Below are 16,328 nucleotides of genomic sequence, written 5' to 3'. Positions count from 1 at the left end.
CCACATTTAATGTAATTTTGACTCTCAATAATAAAAGATTATTGAAGAATGCTCAGTGACTGTAAAAATTCACATTCTTAGAGGAATGGCATTTCAATTTAATGACTGGCCTATAATTTCGTTCCAATGTACAGCTAATATTCGAGTGGCAGCGGGTTTTCTTGTCGGTTGCAAGTGTTGCGGGAGAGTGCAAGCAGGCACGACGCGCAAAATAATAATGCTGGTCGTCGACGGCGGCGCGAGCGAGGCAGGCGGCGCAAATCGATAACACATAAAAATGCGCCTTGCTCTCTGCAAACACTCGGCTGACGGCGGGCTAAGCAGGCGAAAAGTCAGCCGCTCGCAAGCAGAGGGCGGCCGCCGAATCACGAAAGGGAAAATTCGACCGGCCATCCACGCTGATCGATTTCATGGAAAAACAATAAGCTACAGATTATTCTGGATAGACGAAATTCAATATTAAGCATTCTCATTACAGTAGAGGAAATATTAAAACAAATCTCGTAAAAAACAATTGATTAGAACGTAGTTAGGTTTTGCGTATTTCTTATAACTTTTAATCAGACCCAAACTGGGTATTTCGGGCCTGTGTTCGTTATTATAGTGCATAGGAATAACCCAATAACGTTTTTGGTGATAGAAAAAGGAATTTAAAATTACGATAACCTCTATTTTTACAGATATATTTTTTGAGGGAAATTAAATTACTTCTCTTGGTGGCGCAGACCAATATATATATATTGTTTTTTAATCTAACACGCATTTTTAACGTATTTAACACAGCTTCGAAGAAAATAGCCATTTGTTGATACTGGCCTTCTAAAAATTTATGTTTTTAAATTATTCAAGATCAACATTATGAAAGAAACGGACTTCGTCCTCGTTTCTAGAAAAAACTCCCTTTTTTCCTTCGACAAGTTACGGCATCATAATTAAAATCCTCTGAAAAACAATTATTTTCACACTGTTCCACTTTTGACTGGAGGTTGAGGTTAGTGAAGACCGTGAAAAAGTTGAAGGGCAAAATGAAAGTTTTTAGGATACTCCTGGTACATAGTTGTTTTCAAGACGGGTGATTTTTTAACTCAATACGAAAAAGAGGTCACTAGCTGAATTCTCTAGACCTACGGGAGGCAAATTACGCATTATAAAAGCCCTGCACACCGTCAATTCAATATATGGACGCTGCAAGGATGAATACAAAAAATATATTTATATGAATCTGTTTCCAACATAAGCGTATATGAAAATAAAATTATCTACCACTTTTACTTTCTTGTAGTCATTTTGGCGGAAACATAATTCATGTTTCTCTTCGTTTGTGCATTTTCATCAAACTAGTATAATATTATTATGATAAATCAAAGCAACTGTCGTCGTTGTGCATACCAGCCGAAATGACAGAAACACGGCTAGTCTTTGTAACGAACGAATTTTAATTATTCCTGTGTATATTCGGGCCTGAGAGTGCAAAAGTCGTCAACGGCTGGATTTTGCCCGCTCCCCGCTCGGAAATTCAAATGCGGGCCGAAAGAAAAGAAGCGGAGAGAAACGGGTAATGAGAACCGCACGCGTCACGTGCAATTCGCGAGCGCCACGTGAATTCAGCGAGCGGGGAGCTGTGTGAACGAGCGAGGCGCACTTGTTGCTCGACCCACCCACCCACCCACTCCCCCTGCGGCCGCCGAACGGTACCGCACCCCTCCCCTCCTTCCGTGCGCAGCCAGCCGAGCAGGAGAGCGTCCAGCCAGCCAGCCAGCACGCCCTCGCTCCTCGCTCTTTCCTACGGCGAACCGAAAATCGCCTCGCGACACGAGAAACACGCACGCAAGCAAGCCGTGGCTTATCGTCGCCGATTAGCCTTGGACGCGCCGACCGACGACGGCCAGGCCGTGGCACGGCAAAACGACGATGCATGGCGTTATAGCGGCCGCCGCTCCGATTGAGCTGTCCGCACTGAGTGTAATCTCTCTCGCGCCCGACCGTCTGCCGCAAATTGAAACTTATCTGAATGAAGACAATGGAAAATCTGAATAAAGAGCAAATCGGATTCGTGCACGGGTGGGACAGAGTCAATTGACAGTGCCTCGACGCGTCACCGCCATGATGTCACTAATGCTTCTATCAAGCAGATTCTTAGCAATTCGATAAAGAGCTGGAATTTTAAGTTGCTTGTTTGGCTCTGATTGCATAAGGCAGACAATGCAAGCGAATAATAAATTATGTCACGATGCCAATAATAAATGAGCCCACTATTACTATTTTGGCGAAATATAAATTAAATGATTCCTACCTGCTGCTGACCAGGCTGCTGACCAAGGTGCATCTGCTGCGGCATGAGCAGCGAGCCAGCCGCCGCGTTGTTGGGGTGCGAGGGGGGTCGATTGGGCTGGGTAGGGGTGGTGGGCCCTCCGAAGTGTCCGCTGCCCACGAAGCGGGGACTGCCGTGATTCGGGCTGCCGTACGGCTGGTACGCCTGCTGCGGTGACGGCTGCTGGTGGCTCAGCTGGGGCGGCTGGGCCTGCGGCTGCTGCTGCTGGGGGACCATCAGAGGCCCAGGCACCGGCGGCTGCTGCTTGTTGGTGTAGGCTAGCTTCTGGCTTAGCTGCTGCTGCATGGACAGCTGCCGCTTCTGGTCCAGAGTGAAGTTGGGCATCAAGTTGTCGCTGAAGGCGCCCGCGGGAGCTTGGTGCTGCTGTTGCTGCTTGGCGAGGTAAGGCGGCGGCGGGGGGCCCGCTCCAGGACTGTGCATGAAGGCGGCCGATTCGTTGCCGCCGGGGAAGCCAAAAGAGTTTCCGCTGGGGCCGAGCGTGTGCTGCGAGCTGGGGGCTGCGCCTGGCGCAGGGGGCACCACTGGGCCAGGACTGTAGATATTGTTATTCTGGTTGTGGTTTTTGGCTATGTTTCGCAGCTGCTCGGTGGCGATGTAGGCCGGCGCCTGCAGGTTGCCTTTTGGCGCCTCGTACATGGCTGACTGGGGCGAGCACTGCGCCCCTGATGGACTGTGCACGCCAAGCTTCATCTCGTTCATAGGCATCGGCACAGAAGGCACCTGAGCCTGAGGCGGCGCCGGCCGCGCCACCTCCAGTTCGTCCTCTGAAAAGGGAAAATCGCTGAACTCGGTGCCGTTCAGTTCAAAGGCAGTCATGTCGAAGACATCTTGCGACGGGTTGACTGTGAAGCCTTTGTCTTCGTCCTCTTTGATGGCCAGCGCGCAATGTTCCAGCGAATAATCATAGTCCATCAGGGGCTCCTGATTAAGATTGAATGCCGATATTAAAATCACATTAAAACAGGAAAACAGGGGACAGGAAAGAGTTGCAAGGCTTAGCTTAGCCTAATTTTTTTTCTAATTTTTGACTGAATTTGTCTCTGTTACTTGTAGGTAAAGATAGAGCTTACATGACATGCAACACATGTAGCCCCCTTCAGCTGCTGGAGTTGTGACGTGACCGCAGCGCCACAAGCGTTCAGAAGAAGAATAGTCAAATAAACGCCCTTTCACAGCCATAATTTCACTGTCTCCATTTTTACAAGTTTTGACGCTACTGTCGCAACTCAAATTGCAGCGGGAAATTTATGCAATGGGTTTTTAGAAGCTTTGTCACAATCAAGTACCTTGCTTGAGATGAAAAAAAATTTGTGTGATTTATAAAGACCAAACATATTATGTGACTCGAGGCTTTTGTTTAAGTAGCAAAGTGGTGACTTACTGTAAAAAATAAAAATTGCGAATTGTCAAGCAAGTTTCAAAAAGAGAAGACACATTTGATCTCGACGAAAAAAGTTCAGTTTTGAAAACAAGCTCCACATACAATACACGGAAAAGGAATAAGAACTACATGAATGGTAATCACAAATTTCTGATTTTGTTTAATCGAATGTTATTTGTTCGAGAATAAAATTTGAATCCTATGATCAGGTTGATTTATCTGCAAAGTTTCGTGTTTGGTCTAAAAATTACATCAACAATGTGATTATTTTCTGAGGTCACAGGAAGGAACAAAAAAGAGGAAACTACATGAAAACTAAGGTTTCGAGTTGTCTTACCTGTTTGAGGTCGGTGGAGATTAAGGGGAAGTCAGAGGCGCGGCCCTGCTGCGGCGTGCCGGCCTGCGAGGAGCCCGGCGTGGCCGCTGACGCTGGCGTGCCTGGGTTTGACTTAGGAGTGGCGCCGCGCTCTGGCACCGGCGACGCCGTCGCCGCCGAGTCGCCGTTGCTCTTGGACACCTTGGCGTTGCTCACGTTGGCCGACATCTGCTGCGCCTGCGCAACCGACGCCAACTGAATATCGGCGACCATTTTGGCCACCATGGGGTCGCTGCCCTGCGGAGGTATCCGATTGCCCTGCTGCTGCTGTTGCTGCTGAGGGCCACCAGTGCACTGCATCTTGGTAGGCGGCTCGAACGACGCCTCACCATCGTGCAGGTCGTTCAAGTTGCGCTTCAGGTACTTTTGCTGTGGCTGCTGCTGCTGCGGCGGCTGTGCCGGCGGCATCTGAGCCTGTGCTGCCGGAGCTTGCGGCTGCTGGAACATCAAAGGATGGAATGATTTTGATAAAATGATAAATAAGACGTGACGGGTAATTAATGCTCCAAATGCTTAATCAGGATCAATAGACAAGTTGAAGTAGAAATTAATTTGAAAAATAAAAACGGTTTCTGACGTGTTTGTAAAAATATAATAAGAGAAACTTAAGAGTCTACCAGAGGCCATAAAATTTTCAATTAAATATCTACAAGACCGAATTCATGTTTCCGGGATTCGGTATGACGACATTCTGCCAATTGTTGCGAGCTGATTTGTTTACTCAGTGCGTTATCCTGCGTCGGTGTCGAAATTCGCTCAAAGTCGCAGTCTCGCATATTTGCGGCGATCAGCGGGGGAAGTTACGCAACTTCCGCCGCGAGTGTGACACGCGTCGCCAATCAGAATTTGTGTTGTTTCAGCCGGGCGTTTCGTTCATTCATCAACACATTCGTCGCGTTCGCGTCTTTATCGTGAGCGCCAAGGAGATGCAACACAGAGCTGCTCGCTTATCAGCACCGACTTCTCTTTCTCGCGACCAGATTAACGCCAGCGCGGCGCCCTCCACAAAAGTCTCAGCAATTGTTTTCGGTGGCCTGGCTGGACGAAAAGGCGCTAATTTCGTGTGTATTACACACATGATATTCCTCTCAGCGCGGCCTGATTACCTAGCGGTGGTTTCGCAAGAAAAAGAGCGCACGCGGCGATTTTCCCACGCAGTTTGTTCGTTCCGACACCCAGACGGAATTACGCGGCGGCAGCGGCTTGCTCAATCTCTCTCGCTATAATTTAATTCGTTTGACACAATTTGGCGTAAGGCAACAAAACGAAAAAAAAAATCATACAGACAGAAAAACACGCTATGGCTTTGTTTTTGTTACTCGACATTAAAGCGGAAAATTTCTTGGAGAAGTAATGTTTGGAGGCGTGAAATTCAAAACTGTTAAATCATATTTCAAATTTTCCATGAAAACGTAAGCAACTGAGTCATCTGAACAAAACGTTGATCTCAGCAAGTGGTTCGTTGTTGCGACGAACCAATTAAGACAGAACCCTAAAATATAATGACCATGAGCTCAGCCCATTTTAATTTGAAACTGTCACGGTTGTGCTTCCATCGGACTGAAACTTTGGAGCTGATTTCAATAAAGAAAACCACAAAATCGTCCGAGCAAGCTAGGCGAGTAATGAAATATTTGGATGATTTGCATGGCCTGTTTAATCGGGTTGACGCGCGCGCGATTTTCGTCGTCAGCAGAGGCAGCAAGTAGGGAAAACGAGGGCACGCGCAATATGCCTATTATTATAATGTAAACTCGTCATCTCTGGAAGAAGAAGCAGCGGCGGCGGCGGCGACGACAGCTTCGGCCGACCGAGTTAGTTGTGTCGGACGACGAGAGTAGTGGGAGTGTATTATAATAGCGAGGAGAGCATGTTGTAATGCAATGTTTCAGAGCCAGCCAGCCGGTCGCTCGCTCTCGCTACCTACGGGGAGGTCGATACACACACACACACATGCACCCCGTCCGAGGCGCAGGGGTGGCGCCCCCCCCCCCAGTGTTATTCGGCGGGCCGAATCGCCGAGACCAAAATGCCGACCTCTGTTACCATGCTGCTGATGCGGCTGCTCGTCCTGCTCCAGGGCGGCCACCCTCAGGGTGCACTGCGGCCGCGGCGGCCAAGGCGGAGGCGGCGGCCGCACCGAACTCCGCCAACCAGCATTATGGCATGACTGACTCGCGCTGCTGCTTCGCCGTTTTCTGTTTATAATATCAAAGCGGCGGCGGCGGTAGTGGTGGATTCGCCGCCGCCGTGCTCGTCCTCTTTTCGTCACCGCCTCTCTCTCTCTCTCTCTCTCTCTCTCTCTCTCTCTCTCTCTCTCTCTCTCTCTCTCTCTCTCGCTCTCTTTCTTGCTTCCAGCCACTCTTTCCGATCGTGAGCGCCTCGCCAAGCGACAAATTTCCTACTTGCGTGCCCTCAAACCCAAAAATTTTTAATTAATTCTCAGTAATTTACGAATTTTACGGCAGCCTACTTGAATTAGCATTTTTAATTTATATCGAACCATTTGCAGCTCATCGACTGACTCGCTCTCGTGTGTCTGCACACTTTTAATTTCGCTAGGGTGGGCGTGGCCGACGCGACTAGTGGGTCAGCGAGGGTGGTCAGCGCCGAGGGTGGCCGCAGCAGTGCGCATGCACCATTGATCCGCCGCCGCAGACGCGCCGCGCGCTGCCGACAGTTTCGGTGAACTCGTCCAGCGCGAAGCTATTCCATAACACCGAAATAAAATTCAATCAGCGGCGGAATTTCGCTCCTGTTAACCAGAGTAGCGAGATCGAGTCCAGCCCGGGTGAATCACACAAGCACGAGCTGTTCTTTTATTTCATCGCTTTTTGATTCAGCTGCCTCTTATTCTTCCGCGCGCAGCTGGTCAAAAAGGAGAAAGAAAACGAGACAGAGATCGTGCAGGAAGTGCGTTGCGTCTGCCAACCGAAATTCAGCACTTTCCAGCCTTGCTGAATTTTCAAAGGCCGGCCGTTGCGTTTGCAAATGAACCTTTATTCGATGGGTGTAGACGGTTCAGGAAGAAACTGCAGAGGGTTTGGCGCTACTGATACTGTCTTTATTTTTCAAAATGAAATTGCTGGAAACAAGCAATGGCTGTCTTTAAGAAAAATTCTTAGCAACCCTCCAATAACAGTTGAATGTTTTTAAGAAATAAATAAACACAATGGTTTGAAACCTAGAACTACCCTCCTGAGGGAAATTTAGTGTTTATTCTCTCCTGTTTTTGACTGCGTACCCGAGGTAAGACTAGCAAGCTTTGTGAAGGCACAAGAAGTCACTATTTGTTCCCCTTTTGACATGGCGACACCTAAAATTATTTACAAGCTACCTGCTCGTTCCATCCCCTTTCCCTTAGCAAGCATGGATACAAAAATAGTTTTATGTACTAATAAAAGTTGTCTCGGTTCTGCTGAAGTTTCGAAATCTGTGATTCATAGAAAAATTAATATTGCATCCTGACTGTATGCGCAGAATATAAGACACGATTTTCATCATTTTGAAGCTGTGATTGTTTGTATAAAATAAAAAATAAATAAATCCTTTCATCACAAATAAATTTAATCTGTACAGTGCGTCATCAATACACTGTTTGATTGAGCAAGATTTTCCACCAAATTTTCAACTTAAAATGTAACTGCGAAAGGCAATTTGCTGTGTGGTGCGTTTGATTTACACATTACTGTCAATGGAACACGCGGCTGTACCGCGCGAGAGGCAAGCTCGCGGGCCCTTGGCCGGCCCTGGTTACGTGGGATTATTCGTTCGGCTATTGGACTCGAAAAATAATGACCTATTCATTATATATTATATGTATTTTTGACTTGGATGAAAATAGACAAGTATAATAATGATTCCTGTCTGTCTCTTTAGTATGATTCATTATGGGCAAGGGGTGCGAGCGGGGAAACAGAGTGGTTTTACCTTGCTTTACGTGTATTGGGTGCCGATCTGTGGTTGCATGTCCGCTGCTCAGGGCTGCGAGAGGGGAGAGAGAAGGCTCGACTGCTTGCGACGCTGGTCTGTCTTCGAATAGTTCGAATCGTGTCTCTCTACCCCCACTTGCACCCTGAACGCCACCAAATCGATACATTCAGTTATCGGTTACAGTGATATTGATCGATAGCTTCCGTCAGGGTAAACCTACCCTGAACATTTCCCGTGATTTTAAATGTTTTTGTGTAGTATCTTTTTGGGAATTCAATTTTTTGAAACAAAGTGGAAAAGCTTTGCATGAATTTTTTACTATTGGCATTTTTAACAACTGATTTTTGCGCCTTTTGCTCTCATTCCTCTACTCATGAGCCCAGCTTGATTGACAGTGATAAAGACGTGAAACACACATTGCAAAATAGACTAGCACTGTTTTCCACGGCGCAAATAATCAGCCGAACGGAAAACACACACGCGAATGACGTCAGACGCGTTTCGGCCGCCGGGAAATTGAACGCGCGGTTGTCGCCTGACTCTTGACTGGCTTGCCAAGGCTGTTTCATTCGTTTCTCTACTCCATTCGGATGCAAATTAGGCTTTTGTCAAATCTACAGTAAAAATCGGCACGGCGACACCGTGAGTGCATGCGAAAACGCACCAACTTGGCTTACGCAACTCTCCCTCACTGTTCAAAGTGTTTTTCCTCTTCTCTTCCGCAACTCTGCTCGTTCACTTGTGCAAACAATTTTGAAATCGCTTCAGGATTCTTTCCCAGGTTTGGTTTCATCCAGCTTTGTCTTTTGCTTCTTAAGGCACGACATTGTCGCCAGTGCGCTTTTATAAATACACTAATTAGCACAACTGAGCAGGTTTATTGAAGGGCAATCAACACGTGGTGGCGACGCATGGCTGCCGGTCAAGATCAAATCACGAAAATTTACAAAAATCCATTTTTCTGCAAATATCATAACAATGAGGCCCATTTAAAACCCAAAGGTTACATTAAAATCATTATTAATTTACGGAATGCTTATTGGGGATCAGCAGATCCCACAGAATTGAGTGTCGAGATTAAAAATTAATAAGAGCGAATTTGAAGAGCTTCAATCAAGGTGAAAATCTACATTATTTTGTCTTTCGCTGGAGGAGTTGCATTTAAATTAAATCATGTTTAAAAATGCTTAGAAAGACATGAAGGGTACTAAGGATTTTTGCTTTGTTGACAAATAGAAACAACATAACTCAGTTTCCAGTTTTTTTTCCTACAAAGAATTCTCCGATATTGAATTGAGTAATTGGCACAGTGAGCATTATAAGGCTCACGAGCCTGCTAAATAAATAAACTCAGCAATTTTTTCTAGTTCAACAAGTAGAGCCCTGGCTGCAAAGAAGATGCAATCATTTCATTGTTTTAGCGCGTGCGTTATTATTATTATTTGTTCACCAGCTTTCGCGCCGTCCACTCTCTCGTTCATGCAAAAGCAGCAAAACAGCGTCAGGAGGAGAGAAATGATTGTGAATTTGCGCCGAATTGATTGAGAAGACGAGGTCACGAGCGGAGAAAGAGAAGATCGCGGGAGGATCTTGCCTTTTTCCCGTTATCTCTGCTCGGTGCTCGCAATCGTGCGCGGGGGGCGGCGACCTTGTCTCTGACAATACCTTAGTCGGTTCAATTGAAGAAAACTATGTTGCAAAAATCCGGGAAATTTTCAGCAGGTTATGAAAATGCATTCGATGGTGAAACATGGCATTTAATATAAACCGATGAATTGTGCGTCCGAGGTCCTAAGCGAGTCACTCAATTTAGAGGCAAATTAAATTAATAAGAAAAAAATAGTTGACCGGCGTATAATCAACGAGTTAATAAAGCAAAGAAGTAATTAATTTGATTTCATCAAAAAAATTTCAAATTACTGTTAAAATAAATTTGAACAATAATTTCCATACAGATAATAATTAGAACCGCCGGACGAGTCACACATTCCGTCTCATCGATCTCTTCACTCAGTCAGAAAAATTTCGCATCTGTGAGGCGCGCGTTCACAGCTCGTCAGCCGCAACTCAAGGTCTGCTGTTGTTGCAGCGCAAACGAAAACATTTTTCTCCTTCCCCCTCGTCGTCTCTCTTTCTCTCTATTAATAATCGCGCAATTGCTCTCATTACGAATTCACGTCACACTTGAAAATTCTTTCTTGAACGCATCAGCCAAGCTGCAGCGGACACGAAACGAACTGAGGATTGAGTTTGTAACATGCCAGTCTTTGTTAAACTCTCCCGACGAAAATAAATCGAATAATACAGCTATATTCCGTAGGTCGTTTTAGTGCAAGTGCATTTTTGTAGCTACCTGCGACGCGACAGCTAAAGGGAAAGTTATTTGTTAGAACCAACGTGTAGATTTTATTTGCTTTTCAACAGCGAGAAATAGAGAGAATATACTTAACTCCTACAAGGACAGTGGCAGGATTGGATTCGAAGTTGTGACAATACTTCAGAGCTTCAATTGCAAACGCATTCGTTCCCACTTGTGAGATTATATTATTTTTAGTTGGTGGATAAAACTATGTACCCGGCAGGCATGATTTCATGATTTTCATAAAAAATGTGGCAATAAAAATACAAAGTAATATCAACAAATTACGAGCCAAATTGAAAAAGCCCAGTTTCGGCTAAGCGTGCCGAATTTAGGTGACTCCTTTGTGTGATAATCAAGCCGGGTCGGAAAATATGATTCCTTCCTGCAGCAAAGTCGTGATCGTGGTCGAGGCTGCTGGTGCTCAGCCTGAGAAGGTGGGGAGGGGGTGTTGGCCGTTGGTCGCGTGGCCGCTCTCGACCGTGGGAAGTGGCCGCGCTCTCGGGCCGGCACACACGCGATCCACTGCAGCCCGCTCGCTCGCTCGCTCCGCTCAACTCACGATCTTTGCGAGTGCCCTGAAAGCAGATACGTACGCAGCATCCTTCTCTCTCTCTCCTAATATCTCCTCCGTCGCGTCCTTCCAAATGAGAGAAGAGCAGCAATTTACTTCTGCTCCGCTTGGTACATTGCCCTTTTTCGTTTCTGCGGCTCCTGCCGATTTTTCCCTCGCACTTTTCATTTCATTCTGCTATGTTTATGACTCAAGCGGAAATTGTTTTTTGCGAAACACTCTTAGTGTTTAAATCAATCATTATTACAAAAATACTATAATACTTCGTGAATTATTTCCACTCCATGATAATTGCTCAGCATTCGTTCGGTTAATCCTAGTTCAGGATTTCTAATTGGCATTGTGCTAGCAGGGTTTGTGCTTTTATTTTCAGAAAATCAATTTGATTATTTTGCTGTCATATTATTTATTTTTTTATTTAATTTGTTTAAAAATTTCACGTCATTACAAAGAATAGAGAAAACCTAAAATGTTCAAGTTTTACGGTTGAACATGTATTTCTCATTTTGGTTTGCAAATGATTTTAACCAGAGCTTATATATTACTTTATTGATCAACGCTAACATATCTGTTGAACTATTAAATTCAGATTTTGTGTCGGTTTACTTACTTAAGCAAACTATTGTTTTTTTTCTTTGGATCTACTCGATTGTGCAGACTAATCAATCACGGTCTTGAAAAGAAATCGGGAATTTGAGCCACGATGACATGGTCCCAAAGCATTAGAGACGATCTGTCATCCGCGAATCAGGCGCCAGCATGCCAGCAACGAACAAGACCGGAGTAAACCCTTCTAATGCAGTCCATTATTTCTAGAAAATCAGTGAATTCCCCTCACTTGCATCAATTTATTTATTCTCTCAACTATTTTTTTACCTTTAATCATCGTTCCATATTTGAAATATAAATAATTTAACTAAACAAATCATATCAAAAATTTTATTTTTGTTGTGACTTTTGCACACATGTAATATTAGTATAATCATATTTAACCAAAGTGAGCCATTGGACAATTCAATTTTTGAGGTATGGAAAAACATGTCAAATCGAAGCCTCCTGCAGGATGTGGAACACAAAAGTCGGGTATTAGAGAGGTGTCAGATGAGTTTCTTCCCCCTTTTAAGTCCATTCCAGATGTATATTGCCACCACCTGACAATGAAATGAAATAGCATTGAAGATAACTTGTCAGCCACAACCTTTTCATAGAGGCATGAATTGGAGAGAGGGTTCGGGATTATGCTTTATGTTTGTGTGTCCTCGGTATGTTTGGTCAAGTTTAGGATCACCTTCGGAAAAATCACGATGGGCGGTAAAATCCCCTCTTATACTTTTGAGGAGAACAAGATACAAGGGTTCTAAAGCAAAAATTTGATTTGCGAAATTTAAGTTTACTTTTTTATTACTATTTTTTTGGCACATTAAATTTCAGTTGAAATAATGATGATCAGTATCATTCTGTAAAAAAGTAGGAAGATCAGAATTGAATTAAATCAGGAACAATCAATTTTACGCGCATTAACTGTGCTCAAATGTTTCCTAAATAATAATGAAGTGCATATACATATTACTCAAATCATTAAATTGAGTTGGAGCACATATTTATGTCAAGTAAACAATGATTACGTCACGAATTGCTGGCGATTGTCTTTATCTCTCAAACCCAGCCGGCCAAGATTCAACGCTTCTCTATTCTGGTGTTGACAAAATTTAATAAGATTGAAAATTTTCGGAGACCAGTATGAAATTATTACTGTCGCAACTGATATTTTTTTAAAAAAAAATAATTAGAGTAACTTTAATGGAGCAACAAATAAAATAATTGCAGCTAACTGCAACATGCACCAGTTTGCAGCACTGAAAGCCGAAAGTCTGATTGTTACGAAACACGAGCACGCTGCTCTTAAATTGGCCGGAATTAAAAGCTTCTCCCCTTTTAATCGCGTTCCTGCCGCGTCCATTGATAGAGAGAGAGCGAGAGCGCCCTTAAAGAAGAGCACAGAGGCACACTCGCAGTCATCGGCAGCGGCAGCAGCGGCGGCAGAGCAGAGATAGCAGATGAGGACGCGCGGCCCCGTGCGGGTGGAGGGGACCCCGCCGTCACCGCGGGCTGCTGCCGGCCAAGTGTTTTCAGCTTTGTTGCCACATCTACCAAAATCAGGAGCACAGCATTAAGCAGCAGTGCCAGAGTGTGGCAGATGAAAATGCACCAGGAGAGAGGACAGCGATATCCCGTACCTGTTGTGCTTTTTCGGTTAGTTCTTTTCTGCTGTCATCCAGGTCCCCCTTCCTTTCCTTCCTCGCTGAATGGTCAGGAGCCAAATATTCTCGTTGAAAGAGAAACAACCATGCACCCTCCAAACCTGCATTCCACGGAAACGTCTATATTATTAAATATTTGAAAAGTGCGACCACTCGAGGTTGTTTTCATGTTGTCTATATTATTGTCTATCCATTCCACCCCGCTTTTCTTATCTCCATTAAGCCTTTTTCGCTCGTTTTCTGAATTTGTTTCTGGCGGATCGATTCGGTTGGTAGTTCGCGCCGGAAATTAATTATCGGCCGCGAACCGAATTCGCTCGGTCGGGAGGCGGTGACGTCACAAAGTGGTGCTCCACCGTCCCCAAGCGTCTAAGACTGCGAAATTCGTTCCGTCTAATGCACACCAGCTCCGATCAGAACTGCCGTTTCTTTCGTGCGAGGAAACACAAAACTCTGTTCGATTGGGTGCGAGAGGCGGAAGTTGTTTGCCCATTGTTTTCGCTGCTCGGCTCGGGCACTTAAGCATCAAAAATCGAAAGCCAGAGTTCAGAATTCTGCATTCTTAAGTGATTCTGGCGTTTTGTTAAATAAGAAGTTTTAACGGTGTAATTTTAAGTGTGACCATTTGGAAATTAACACTTTGAATGAGATTGAAATGAACAAACTTGGTGAAACAATATGAGAGTATATTACTGGTGTAATTTTAGTAGCTAAACTTAAAACATGTGCCGGGAAAATCGGCATTACACTACTATTCGTATATTTATATATTTCCGCATTCATGTTCAGTGATGGGTTTTAAGCTTATTAAATCATCTTCTTTAAAAACTGAAATTGAATTCTTATAGCAAGCAAGTTTAATATCCTAAATTTAATCGACTTCCAATTTCGGCTTAAACTAAATTTCGTTTATATTTTCAATCGAATTGACTGTCTTGAGAGCGAAAAAGTTTATCAAATAAGATTATTTTATTTGTTCAAGGAAAACCTAGGCGAATATAGGAGCTTAAAGCAATGTTTTGTATGGTTTGTGATTCGTGGAGCCAGCTTTAACTTAAACATCAATACAACGTAACTAGGCTTCGGTCAATATTTTTACACAGCATTATTTGTGGAATTTCCTAAGATGAGTTAATGAGAAAGCAAGTTTAGATGGACAAGGAAAACGAATTTTTGCAGAGTTTTCAAATGCAAACAACTGGCCAAATCTTACGACATAATTTTCCGGTTCAGACTCGAGTTCATTCATTCAAAAGAGTATGTAACCTATTTGTATCAGCTCGGGATGAGAGAAAACTTAAGGAAGACAGAAGATGGGTTTGATAAAAGTTATCTGAGAGAAATTCTCGGCGTCGAACCGAGATCGAGAGCAATGACGGTTCTTTCCGTGGGGGCGACGGCCACCTGTGAACGGAACGCGGCCGCGCAACAACAACAAAAGCTCGTCGGGAGCAATAGACACACGCACGTGAAACTGAATGAGAATGAAAACTCACCTGGCCGTGGAGGTGGGCCATGGGGGCAACCGTGGGCTCAGTCTTCTTCTCGGACTTCTTCGGCTGCCGCTTGGACTTGCCCTCAATGTGTCTGCTCTTCAGCACAGACGTGTCCTGCGCGATGGCCTCGTTCGACTTTTCTTGCGTCCGCTGGTGGTTGTCGTATTGGTCTCGGGTTCTCTTGCGGTAGCTCTGGATGCGTTTGCGGAGCCGGTCACAGACTTGCTGGCGCTGCCCGTCCGACCCCAGAGGCTGGCCGACGGCCAGGGCCGCCGCGCCGGGCGCCGGCCCCGCGCCGCCGAGCCCCAGCCGCGGGGCCTCCAGGCCGCCGTTTGGGCACAGCGTCCCCGGCGCCCCGTAGCCCCCGACCCCGTATCGCCCGCCAATCAAGGGGTTGGGGGCGCTTAAACTGCCGTTCGTATTAATGTTGGACGCGGGTGTGTACTGACTGTGAGACGCGACACAAATTACAGGCAAACCGCGGCCGTTTAAGTCATTTCGCGGGGGCAACACTGTCGGCGTCGGGGCGGCCTGCGTCGTCCGTTGATGCTCCACACGCGCACTCGTTGAGTCGCACGACAACGAATAGCGCGACGGGCCCGCTTCGGCCGCTTCTCGCTGAGCTTGCAGACGACTGGTTGATGTTTGGGGACCTACCGCGACTTGTGCGTTCCGATTCCACTGCGGCAGTTGAGGGAAGCTCTGCGGCACCGATACCCGCTGGGAAATACTATTGTTCACACTAACTGAAAAACCGGTTCCTTTTCCTTGCCTCGGCGAATTGGTAGCATCTATAAGAATCCTTCTTGTATTCTCAATGGAATTCGTGCCTTTATCAAAAACTTGAACGGTACCACCGCTCAAAAGAGCGTGTTGTACAATTTTTTGAAGTTTAAATTCCTCAAACTCCGAAATTATATTTTCCGTACCGGTATTTTTGCGTTTACTCATTTTTGCTATCCGATTGGTATTGGCATCGATGAAGCTTTTAGTGGTGTCGCTGCTCGCTCCCCTTCTTCTGGCGCGGTCCTGCCTAGGGCTGCCACTCTCCGGGTTTGGGACTGAAAACTTTAACACGGGAGCATAGGGATCTCCGGGTTTTCGAGTCCAAAATCTCCGGGTTTTAGCTTTGGAAGTCTGGCACTCCTAGTCCTGCCTGCGTGTGCTTCTACGCTGTTGCAGAGGGGTAAAGTTTTGTGAGGAGTGGTAAGGGTGTATCTGAGTGAGTCAGGTGCCACTGGTAGCTGGTAGCTGCTCTGCTGTTGGAATAAGACTGGCAGACTGCGAGTTGTCGACTGCACTGCTCTACACTAAACTCCCTTTAATTCCCCTCCCTCGTGTAGCCTCCGCTCCCTTAAAAGTGTCATTCTTTGCAGCAACCATTTTTAAAAAGTTACTGTTTATTTTCTAAAATTTCCTTTATGTTTCAAAGTACCATAACTTTTCGAAAAATGCTCGGATTTAAAAAAAAAACATTTTTGGAATCTGCACTTCATGCCAATTCCAAAAATGTGAATTTGACCATTTTCGGACACCTTCGATAATATTTTGGTTTTTCCACGTGGACACTTGGAAAATCTTTGCAGCTTTCTTATTCGTAAACTATGCTAGATAGA

At 45.3% G+C, this 16,328-nt stretch overlaps 1 protein-coding gene across 1 annotated transcript in view; it reads right to left on the bottom strand.

The window, feature by feature from the left end:
- LOC135937534 (neurogenic protein mastermind-like) overlaps positions 1-15,663 on the bottom strand; it is a 30,818-nt gene extending 15,155 nt beyond the window's left edge. The window contains exons 1-3 of the mRNA XM_065480687.1: positions 14,713-15,663; positions 4,051-4,527; positions 2,294-3,253 (exon numbers count right to left, since the gene is read on the bottom strand). Coding sequence (XP_065336759.1) covers positions 2,294-3,253; positions 4,051-4,527; positions 14,713-15,663 — 2,388 coding nt within the window. The remainder of the gene's footprint in view (positions 1-2,293; positions 3,254-4,050; positions 4,528-14,712) is intronic.
- Between the last annotated feature and the right edge of the window lie 665 nt (positions 15,664-16,328).

Source organism: Cloeon dipterum, chromosome 2 (genome assembly GCF_949628265.1).
Source record: "Cloeon dipterum chromosome 2, ieCloDipt1.1, whole genome shotgun sequence".
NCBI lineage: Eukaryota > Metazoa > Arthropoda > Insecta > Ephemeroptera > Baetidae > Cloeon > Cloeon dipterum.
Note: the sequence above shows the minus strand (reverse complement) of the source record. Positions and strands in the feature narration are given on the sequence as shown.